General features: G+C 49.9%; 4 protein-coding genes across 4 annotated transcripts; 1 reads left to right on the forward strand and 3 right to left on the reverse strand.

Annotated features, from left to right (window-relative positions):
- Positions 1–256: 256 nt before the first annotated feature.
- Positions 257–2,947, reverse strand: PGRI_078180 (putative phospholipid metabolism enzyme regulator; the record flags this gene model as incomplete). The annotated part of the gene is made up of 1 exon (XM_040795532.1): positions 257–2,947. The coding sequence occupies one exon, from the start codon at positions 2,945–2,947 to the stop codon at positions 257–259; it is 2,691 nt and encodes an 896-aa protein (XP_040653209.1).
- Positions 2,948–4,380: 1,433 nt separating this feature from the next.
- On the reverse strand, positions 4,381–7,294 carry PGRI_078190 (Mg2+ transporter protein, CorA-like/Zinc transport protein ZntB; the record flags this gene model as incomplete). The annotated part of the gene is made up of 3 exons (XM_040795533.1): positions 4,381–4,621; positions 4,685–6,748; positions 6,816–7,294. 3 exons carry the CDS (start codon positions 7,292–7,294, stop codon positions 4,381–4,383), a joined length of 2,784 nt encoding a protein of 927 aa, XP_040653210.1.
- Positions 7,295–8,015: 721 nt separating this feature from the next.
- Positions 8,016–8,748, reverse strand: PGRI_078200 (Uncharacterized protein family UPF0261; the record flags this gene model as incomplete). The annotated part of the gene is made up of 2 exons (XM_040795534.1): positions 8,016–8,428; positions 8,505–8,748. The coding sequence occupies 2 exons, from the start codon at positions 8,746–8,748 to the stop codon at positions 8,016–8,018; spliced, it is 657 nt and encodes a 218-aa protein (XP_040653211.1).
- An 846-nt stretch (positions 8,749–9,594) lies between these two features.
- On the forward strand, positions 9,595–10,486 carry PGRI_078210 (TIM-barrel enzyme family protein; the record flags this gene model as incomplete). Its single annotated transcript, XM_040795535.1, has 2 exons — positions 9,595–9,682; positions 9,738–10,486. 2 exons carry the CDS (start codon positions 9,595–9,597, stop codon positions 10,484–10,486), a joined length of 837 nt encoding a protein of 278 aa, XP_040653212.1.
- Between the last annotated feature and the right edge of the window lie 185 nt (positions 10,487–10,671).

Below are 10,671 nucleotides of genomic sequence, written 5' to 3' on the forward strand. Positions count from 1 at the left end.
AAGGATACCAAGGGCTACACGGAGTTGATCCGTGATAGAACTTGGAGATGAAAGCAAATGGGGTATACTGCGGAAAGAAGTCTCAAGGGAAGGGGTCTCAAGGGAAGGGGCCATAGTGCATATCTGTACGATATACAGAGTAGGCCAAAAGCAATAGGCTCTTTGCTTTTCGTCGCATTACATGATTAAAAAAAAGAGTAATTAAGAGAAAACAGGGCTGTCGTAAGTCAATGATATCGATCTATCGCTAAATTTGTTATGCCGTAAAAGGTCGTCTCGAACCTGCCGATCCGGGCACGGTGGAACGAGTATCGAGTGGAAGGCGAATGGATGGTGCGCTTCTTTGTACAGATATCCGCACTGTCCCATTGCTCGGAGGTGTTTGTTCTGGATCGTCATCGGTATCAGGCTCCACCTTGATGCTCGAACTGACAGATGCCGAGAGGTAGCGGGAGCTGAGTGGGAGTTGGTATTTGATGATGCCGCGGACAGTCAACTCAAAGGGGTGTTGGAGGACTCGCTCCCAGCGCTCTGTGCCTCCAGCCTCAGTTTTGTTTCCTGGCCGGGCCAGACGGATCTGTCCCTTGGAGCTGGAAGTTAGATGATTCCAAGGGGATGATTCGAAAGATAATGGGGAATCGAAGTGGAACACGCGGCCAAGTAACATAGATCGCGGATCGCCTTCTGGGTCGGTAGGGGGATCGGTGCCCTTGTCAACACCGTTGGTGGTGTGCGGGTCCTGAACACAGTCCACACGGCCGAGGCACCTTACAGCTTGTGACAACTGCCAGCGACGTCGGCTTTGCTCCACGCGTGGGAAATTATCCATGTCACCATGTTCACGCCAAAGCTTGTCGCTCCCAACATATCTACTCTTCGCGAATATGTTAAGATCGGTGTCGTCAATTGTCACAGGGAACAAGTTCGGATTGACGGCTTGCACATTCAAATCCAACATGATTTCCTGTTCCGAAGCCAGCACATTTTGAATCGCAATAACTTGCACATCGAGAAGGGGTTGAGTTGCCGCAACGATGAATGAGGTAGCACCGCCAGCAACGATCAACAACATAAGGAAGATAATAGCGCATGAGCCAAACCGAGCGAAAAATCCGCGGTGCCGCTGCGCCATGTACTCCATCTGCCGCACGCTTGCACTGTTGGGCCGTCGACCATTCCGACTGTGGATTGTACGTGGCGTGCCTACTAATGGGGTGCGTTCATCATCCGCGCCCTCTGCCTCGTAGTCATAGCTATGAAACTCGCCGCCCTTCTTGGCACCGCTAATGGTTCTGTAGCTGGGGGACGACCGGGTATTGCTGTGGCGCGAATGCCTGTAGGAATTCCCGATGAAATGGCGCGGCGATTTTTGAGATTGACTCTGTGATTGTGTACTGTCGTTATCGAAAAGATTTGGATGCATGCCGTTGCGTGAATGAAGACGGCCAAAATTATGATGTCGTGGAGTGATGGTTCCACTACCATCGGCTCTAGAAGAACGCGAGGCCATGTCAACCTCAACACCATCTCCATCTATGCCGTTGTTGTAGGGGTTGGCGTTGGTAAACTTCATGCTACGTTTGCCTGTCACGCCGTGGGAAGCCTCCCGCAACCCCAACCCTCGGGTACGACCAGCTAGCTGCTCCGCTTGACTCGCCATAGAGGTCGCACTAGGAGTCCGAGAATGATACCGGGGTGGGCGGGAAGGATATGGATCAGGCGGGTTCGAGTCGTAAACGAAAGTCTCGTCGGAATCTGAAACATCAGCCTCATCCACTGCATTGGCCACTCTAGCCTCGAAGATATCCGCTTTGCTTGTTACGGGGCCTGTCGTGATGGCATTGGGCCGACGGGTCTTTTTCTTTTCTTTGCGCGGACGGATCGTCTCATTGGAAGGTTTCATGCGAAGCGTCCCTTGATCTGCACGGGAAGCGCCGCCTCGCTCACCATTCCCCACTCCCATGGAAATCTGTGGTATCGAGCTGACGGTTTCTGTTTCCACAATCATGTTACGAACTGAGCCGTCGGCGGGCTTTCCACGAGCACCAGCACTCAGTGATGTTGTCGATCGCTGTGACATGAGAGTTCTGGATGCTCTGGCCGCACCAGAAGCCTGTGGACGAGTCTCTTCCTTTGGTTCCGAACTTCGATTCTCACCACTATCACTCCCACTCCCTGGAGGTGGATGCGGAGCACGTGGAGTCGGGTCTTCATCGATCCGGTGCAATCGTGACTCTTCCGGGATTACTGGCTTGGTAGGAGTCTCACTGGACGGGGTAGACGGATTGCTTGCCATCTCTTCGACGGTTTCCAGGGAAGACCCTTGCCCACCAACACCTCTAGTGACGGTCCGGGGTGTGTTTCGGTCCGATTTAGGCGCCAGTTCCTCCAACGGCAATGAAGATCTTTTTTGTGAAGTATTCGGAAGGGTCGAGTCCACATCCGTGCGACGGTTCGCGGCCCATGGTGCCATATTGGACTTTTCCGGACTGGGAACATTGGCCAGCGAGTCGTGGGGAACAGAGAGAACAAGGGATCTGACGGGAGAAGAGGAGGAAAGTTGAGAATTCGGTGTTGAATTGGTAGGCGGGCCAGATGTCAAGCCGTTAGAGTATCGGGTTGGACTGGGATCTTGACTGGTCTTTCGCGAGTGTGAAGATACCCGGGTAGGTGAAGAAGGATTGTAGGTACGTGAGGATTGTCGGACCGGGGAGGCTTCGCGGGAGGAAACAGCGGAGTTTGTGGTAGACGCGGTAGGAGGATTTGGAAAAAGCTTAGGCACCTGAGACATGGGTAGAGTCTGGGATTTAATGGTGGACCGTTGCATCAGACCACTTTCGCTAGCCGATCGATGCACTGGGTCTGACGCCGCCTCTGCATCCTTGGGCCCTCTGGACCGACCAGAGGTGCCGTTAAGGTGAGGCGGCCTCTCGGACTCCGCAGCCATGGTCCCTGTCGAGTCAGAATGGGCTGACACGACGTAGGCAAGTCAGGAGACCCGAGAGGTAGCCAGGTAGTTGGGCAGACACAGGGCCCAAAATGGTAAGCTAAAAAAGCAAGGCACGATGCCTAGACAGGGAAAACTCGACGGTGAGGAAGTGAGTTGTTATTGTTGGTAAGAGCGAATGAGATGTCAGAGGACCGAATGAAATGTTGCGCAGAATACGGGTCGTTACACATGCGAGGGTACAGCAGGACGAATAGCCGAAGACCACATGCTGTTGCCCGGTAATGGAATTCTGTAGAGAAACGCACAAGCGAAAAATGGCTGCAGCAGGTGCAGGGGTTGGGGAAACTGGAGAGAGATGGAGATTGTTTAGAATACCAAGTGGGTCGGGGGGTCAGTGTAGCGCAAAGAGCCCACGCATCACTGTGCCGTTTTGCTTTGTTCCGGAAGGGCAAAAACAAGGCCTAGAACGAAGGAATCGAGGATGACAAGATTTGGTTGGCGGACTTAGGGCAACTGGAGACCCGCCGATCCGGCTCAACGTTTTGGCTTGACTGGTTTTACGTTGTTCTGGAGTGGCGTCTGGGCTGCCAAATGTGTAGAGAAGTCGGTGACCAAAACCTCGGTGAAAGTGGCTGACAGAGAGGGTCAGATTCACGGCAAAGACCAATGACGGTGGCCCACGTCGAGAAGGGGGGGGGTCACTGCAGGGAAACACACGGGATGGTCTAGAATCCAGTGGAAGAAAAAAAAACCGGGAAAGAATGTGAATGATAAAAAAGGAGTAAGATGGCTAAGAGGTTAAGATGAATTGAAGAAATAAAAAGATGAAGTTAAATGAATTTGTTACTATGTAGATTATGAGGGGGTGACCGATTGGTGACGCTAAAAATGGTAATAAATGGTAATCAAACATGCATAGTGCAGGAAATAATTAATTACTGATGTAAGGAAAATACAACTTGATTTGATCATTGAAACATCCATTTCTGTACATACATTCACTCTACAGAGTACTCCGTACAAAGAACTATTTTTTGATTTCTCATTCATATCTATATTTAGGATGAGGATTTTCTCTTTGTTTTCTATCAAAGGGACAATCCCAAACACCTGGGCAGGTCGATTACCTTAGGTAACAGACCTCGGGATTACTAATATACAGGTCTATCCATCCATCCAATATCCAACAGTATAACCTCCCAAATGTAAGCAAAATAGCGTATCAAATCCAGAATATCCAAAAGGGATACCAAGAAACCCCAGGCTCCTGAAACAAAGCAAACCAAACCAAAACCCAGGGTATCGATCCAATCGACTGAAACCAAGCAGAAACCAATATAGTGATAGGTCTATACAATTTTGTAGACTCTTTTAGCAGTCCAAACAGATACAAAGGCAAATACGCATAGTCCAGCAGTAACTATAATATATTAGCAGATATCCTGGGGAGGAGACAGGGAAGACGTACTACACCAGAACCATGTTAGGCTATCAACTTCCTGACCTGGTACCTTAACATTCATCCCCCACATACCGCAGATGATGTTCATCGGTAGGACAATTGTACCAAGAACAGTCAGCTTACCCAGGACATCGGCAGTATGTTCCTGACGCTCGTTCATGAGAATATTGATCTGCGCAAGATAATTGGAGTGTGCGCGGGAAAGGATTCTGGAAACAGTCAGCATTGCAAGGTTCCAAGGTTTTTCCCAACTGTGAACAAAAAAAGCTTACGTTTCGTAGTGTGTAAGGTTACCAGTCATCGTCATAATGTGATCCTGAATGTCACCTAGGTACAGACCAATCTCTGACTTGGGTGCGACCTCCCACTGCTCATTGCAACGTTTGGCAAAGCCCTTGACTACATCGGCCTTGTTGCTGAGAAGTCGATACAGTCCCATGACCTTCTTGCGGCATTCGCCCACTCGCCGGAGCATCTCTCCTGGTCCAAAGGAAGGAAGCACACTGTCATTGGACGATCCCTCCTTGCCGGAAGAGTGCATCTGCATGATCTTCTCGTCGATCTCATCGACCTCATCTTCAATCGCTTGGATCAGCGGGCCGAAGACGTCAGTAATGTCATCAATCAGTGCGTATGAGATCCAGTCTGAGCTGAGGATCAGGTAATCCATAAGTTGGCGGATACGTCGCCGTACGTTGGCTGGGTGGGGTGTTTGCGAGAAATGGAAGGATATTACGCCTTCTCGGAAAACCACCACATACATGTTCACCGGCTCTAGATAGTTCTCGCTGTTGGTATCCTGCTCAAAGGTGCGGTAGTTGACGAAATAGTAGCTGCGGAACAACTCGACTTTCTCTCGAGCTTCTTGCATCATAATGTCCTCTGCCGTCAGCGCGTGGATCCCGAACGCTTTGGCAATCGTACGCATCTCTGCATCTGTCGGAGAGAGAACATCTAGCCAGAAAGTAGGCCGCGGACCGTACCGTTTAGGTTTCGGGTTAGGCGTAGAGCTAAACGGGGTGTTTGAAGGTGCCGGCGAAGGCTCTCGGTGGGAGTCTGGGCGCCCTTCGCTGATAACGGATAAACGTGAAGGTCCTCTGACAGGAGGGGCATTGCCGGAGGTGAAGTCAGTCGTGCTTCTTCCATTAGGAACAACGGTCTGAGCTGTCAGCTGAGGATTGACGTTGGTTTGATGACCTTGCCCCTGACTTTGGTTGTCCGTGTGGGATGTTGGCTTGCTGGCAGGATGTGTTAAGTTATTGAAACCTGGGTTCTCCATAGAAGATTCCTCGTCCGTATCCTCATCTCCCGACGAATCCTCCAATTCAGGGGGATCTGGAATAAACAAATCGCGGAAGGTACCGCCTGGCTGTACCAGCTCGGAGATGGTTTGGGCATGAATAGTGCTCGGGAATTCCTCGTTGAAATATGTGAACCTATACGGCGCCTCATCCTCTTCCCGTCGCCAACCTTTATACTGAGGGCGTAGTCGGCCTTCGATGAGCACAGGCTCACTGATCCTTTTGACTCGAATGTCTCCATTGCGCTCCTCTTTCTCCTCGCGGCTCCATTCTTCTAGTGCAGAGAGATCTGGCCATCGGCGATGTCTACGCCGTCGACGATCGCCAGCTTCATCTCGCAATTGCCTTGGTCCCTCGTCTCCCAATTCAGATATCGTTTCGGTAGGGAAGCATACGTCTCCCTCTGCTGGTAATGCCACAGTCCGGCGTCGCCGCATTTCTTGGTGTGGAGACAGCATCGGTGATCCAGGTGCAGAGGATGGCGCAGAGTGTGGTTGTAGTCCATTTCCATCCATGTCAATTAGCGTGTCATTGAGGATGTTCAACGATTCCCTGCGATTCTCCATTGACCGAGCCAGTGAGAAGTCCCACTCAGTTCCAGTTACTACGGCATCGTCATACTTCATCTCCGGGCCAATCGTTGGAGACCCGGGAGTCGAAGGCGGGTTGTTGATATCGTAGTCTCGCTCTACGGTGGGAGAATACAGTGGGCTGCGATCATCCTTTGGCGAACATCCAGAGGAAATAGTTTGAACAGAGGACTGTCGAGCACGTGATGAAAACAAATTCGGACGTGTGTCTGTTCCATATCGATTATGGCCGGACGTGTGGCCTGAAACTGACCGCATCAATGGCGTCCGGTCATTAAGATCCTCTTCCTCACTATCACCATTGTGATGTTGTTGGCTCCGTCCCCCCCTCTGGGTGCTGCGAGATTGCCCATCATTCGATCGAAAGACATTGGATGTTAGAGAGCTCGGGCGGAATGACGATGCGAGCCGACTGTCACGACGAGGCCGCATCGAAGGTTGGTCCCTGCTCGACAAGAAAAAATTAGTATTCATCCCACGCTCCGAAATCGGTCAGTATAACGAGATCTTACCGATGGTCTAGTAGCGCATCGCTCTCCAAGCTTGTGTTGCTCAGATTGCGTCCCAATTTGAAGAACGACGGGTTGTCCCTCGAGGTTGGCCGATCGGCCTCCATTGAATCTCTAACACCTCCAGCTCCAGAAATATCCCCAGGACTATCATGAGATTCCTCCGGATGAGGTGGAATAAAAGACTGGTGTCGATTGCGACGTTTGCGATTGCGGTTCTTTTTGCGTTTGGAGGACTTGGAGGGTTTACCAGCAATACCGGCGGGGGGTTCGAAGCGGGCCTCGTTGGCTGGTGTAGCCTCGGATATGGATACCGGACCAGTCCCTGGAGCCCGACCGCCGCTCATTGGGCGATGGCTAGCGTTATCAGTAGAGGGTGGGTAATCGCCGCGATGTGGACGTTTTCTTGGGCTGGACGAATGTGAGGAACGAGGCGGTCGGGAGGCCGCTATGCCAGGTGTCGGGATCATGGGCGGATCCATTGTGACAGCCTCAATAATTGGATCGCGATGGAGGTTGGGTGTCTCCAGTACAGAGCAACTGTACTGAAGGGTTTTCAGTAGGTCATCAACCAATGGAGCTGGGCCAACGCAAACAGGTTTCTGGATCTACCTTCTCGTTCACAAGGTAAGCGTATGCTAGATACCCAGATTTCCATACGATATTACTAGCGCTGATGATCACGGAGAAACCGACATCGGCATGGTCACGAAACGAGGAGAAGCTCAGATTTGGAGATGACGTGGGTGGCAAAACCAGAGTGGAACATCCGAGAAAATCGGGAAATGTTCAGATAAAGAACAAGTTGTATATCAATGTAGCTGTATGTTGTATGTAGTTGTATATAATGTAAAAGAGGGGAAAATCCAATACAAAGAGAAATCCAATGATATTCTGAGTGTTTGGGAGAGAGTGAGACTTTTCCTAAAACGGGATGGATGAGGTCAGCACATCTATAAAATTCGAATGTTGACAAAACCTCTAGGGCTGTTAAGGGTTATATCCTTAGATCAGGAAAGAGTAAAGAGAGCAAAGGAAAACAAACATGTCCTTGATCTCCTAGCGATAGGTCGAAGATCAAGGCCTATCCATTTGATTCTAAGCTCTCGAAATTTTATCCGGATGATAGGGAATAATGATAAATTAAATATTCTAGCCGATATATATGCATACTACTTGGCTGATAACTAATGACAGACCTGTCTAGCTCGCTATGGCACTGCAAGAGTGCTCTGCCACGAGATCCATAAGCCGGTCCGCAATGTCAAGTGCAAATCCATCATCGTTTATATCTCGCTCATCCGATACCACGCCGATTTTGCTATCAGTGAGTCCGCCGCGTAAAGTATCAGCAAGGGCAGTATCAGCATCATCATCCGCAAATACCGACCCTGCTGTCCCAATGCTACTCACTCCTCCCCCAGGAAGCCACATCTCAACCATGCCTGGGTCCTGGGCAAACCGCTTTAGTTTATCGAGTATGAAATCCCCGACTTCCCGACATTCGGCCAAAGAGGTTCGCATTAGAGTCACGCTTGGATTACGGACGAACAGCTTCCGGTCACGGTATTGACGTGGCACTGTGTCGACCGGACCAAAGTTGACCATATCCGTGGCTCTAACGGAAATGATATTGGGTATTCCACGCTTGTATCATCTCTAGGCGACTGGTTTCACAGCTCATAGTCCCACCCGCGATGAGATCGCATATCTCAGTCGTTGTGATATCCAAAATGGCGTCTAGACGGCCTTCCTCAACCAATCGTTCCATGGCCTTTCCCCCATGACCAGTCGCATGAAACACGTAGACCTCCACATAATAGTTGTCTTCCAAGTGCTTTCTCACATGATCCACACATGGGGCAGTCACCCCAAACATAGTAATACCGACGCGAGTCTTCTTCTCTTCTCCCCGGTTCGTCCTGGTTCTGGCCATTTCTATAGAGCCCCGAGAACTCTGTAGACTGGATGTGGTGCGGTTGCTGCACGAGTGCCAATCTCGGCTCGAGGCGTCAAAGGCGCAAAGTCAGCTATGCACCCGGACAGCAACGATTCTCGGCCAGATACTGTAAGCACCTATAGTTTGTGACATATGTTTTGGTCGGAACTGACAGAAATTCTGTAGGTCTAGCAAGTGGATGCCTGCGTCATCCCTGGTAGCGGATGGGCCGCACAGTGCAGTCCCAGAGGGCCAGTCAAATATTAGCCAGATGAATTCAATCAGCCAGGCCACGAATCTTAGTAATGGCCATGCATTTACTTCAGAGAATGTCGGGTTCCCCAGTCTAGTTCGGCAGATTGAGCCCCAGCAATGGATCAACCCGGTGAACATGGACTGGGACCAGTGGGATCTGATTATGAATTCTATGAGTACATCTTGATCTGGACTGGTACCCATTGCACATTGTGATTTGAAAGATTGGGAAGTTGGCCACCAGCTTCAGCCATTCCCTCGATGATATAGAGATAGTCCCCCACTTATGTCCGCGGTTTCCGCGTCTCAATTTGACTATCTCCGCAGTGAGAATGAAAACAGTCCCAATCAGATAGTGTATGAATTTGGGATTGTTCTAAGGAGTTTCAAATATGTCAAATCACCTTAAACTAAAATGAGTTTTGGAAGGAAAGCAAAGAGGAAGAAATACAAATTAGTAATACAGGCCCTGATTAGGAATGGTAATGCTCCGCGCTTAAATCCGCCCATTCATATACGGAGTTGGTGAACTCGAGTGGGAATACCTTTCCAATACCTTCCCAATAACTTGAATCTACAAATCTCCTAATGGCACCACCTACCTCTCGCAGCGAGATTCTCGCCAATCTACGCCGTCAAATCGAAGATGGGAAACCCATCGTTGGAGCTGGCGCTGGTACGTGCTTGGCGTCACCTGTGACTTCTCCAAGTTTAACTAATACCCTCATCAGGCATCGGGTTGTCTGCCAAATCGGTCGAGGCTGGCGGTGCAGACCTAGTCATTATATACAATAGCGGTCGCTTCCGCATGGCTGGCTGCGGTAGTCTCGCGGGGCTGATGCCGTACAGTAACGCCAACGAGGTGGTGGTCGAAATGGCTGCCGAAGTTATTCCTATCGTTCAGAATATCCCCGTGATTGCGGGTGTCTGCGGTACCGATCCATTCAAGCAAATTCCGCAATTCCTGAAGCAGCTGCGGGAATTAGGATTTGCTGGTGTTCAGAATTTCCCCACTGTTGGACTGATCGATGGGAACTTCCGTGCCAACTTGGAGGAAACTGGGATGGGTTATGATAAAGAGGTAGAGATGGTGCGACAGGCGGCTGAGTTGGATATTTTGACGACGCCTTACATTTTCAATGTTGAGGATGCGGAGGCTATGACGAAGGCTGGGGCAGATATTCTGGTCGCACATATGGGTCTGACTACTTCGGGGTTGATTGGGGCGAAGACTGGAAAGACATTGGAACAATGTGTTGGGGAGATCCAGGCAATGCGGGATGCAGCAGTGCGGATCAATAAGGATGTCATTGTGTTGTGTCATGGAGGGCCTATTGCTGCACCAGAAGATGCGAAGTACGTGTTGGATAGAGTCCAGGGTTTGCATGGCTTCTATGGAGCCAGTTCAATGGAACGACTTCCTGTTGAAGTTGCCATCAGAGACACTACGGCTGAGTTTAAAAAGATTGCCCTGAGGTAGTGGTGTCTTTAATCACATTTTCATCCAAAGTTACAGAGTAGATAGGTCCATATATTATTTTGGGTCAGTTTAAGATCCCTATAAAAAAAAAGAAATCTTACAATTTCAAGAAGAAAGTAGAACAAAATTATTACATTGCTAGTACAGGTCATCACTTCATAAGACATCAAAGCCATGGTAAATAC

The sequence above is a fragment of the Penicillium griseofulvum genome, assembly GCF_001561935.1.
Source record: "Penicillium griseofulvum strain PG3 chromosome Unknown contig_6, whole genome shotgun sequence".
In the NCBI taxonomy this organism is placed as follows: Eukaryota; Fungi; Ascomycota; class Eurotiomycetes; order Eurotiales; family Aspergillaceae; genus Penicillium; species Penicillium griseofulvum.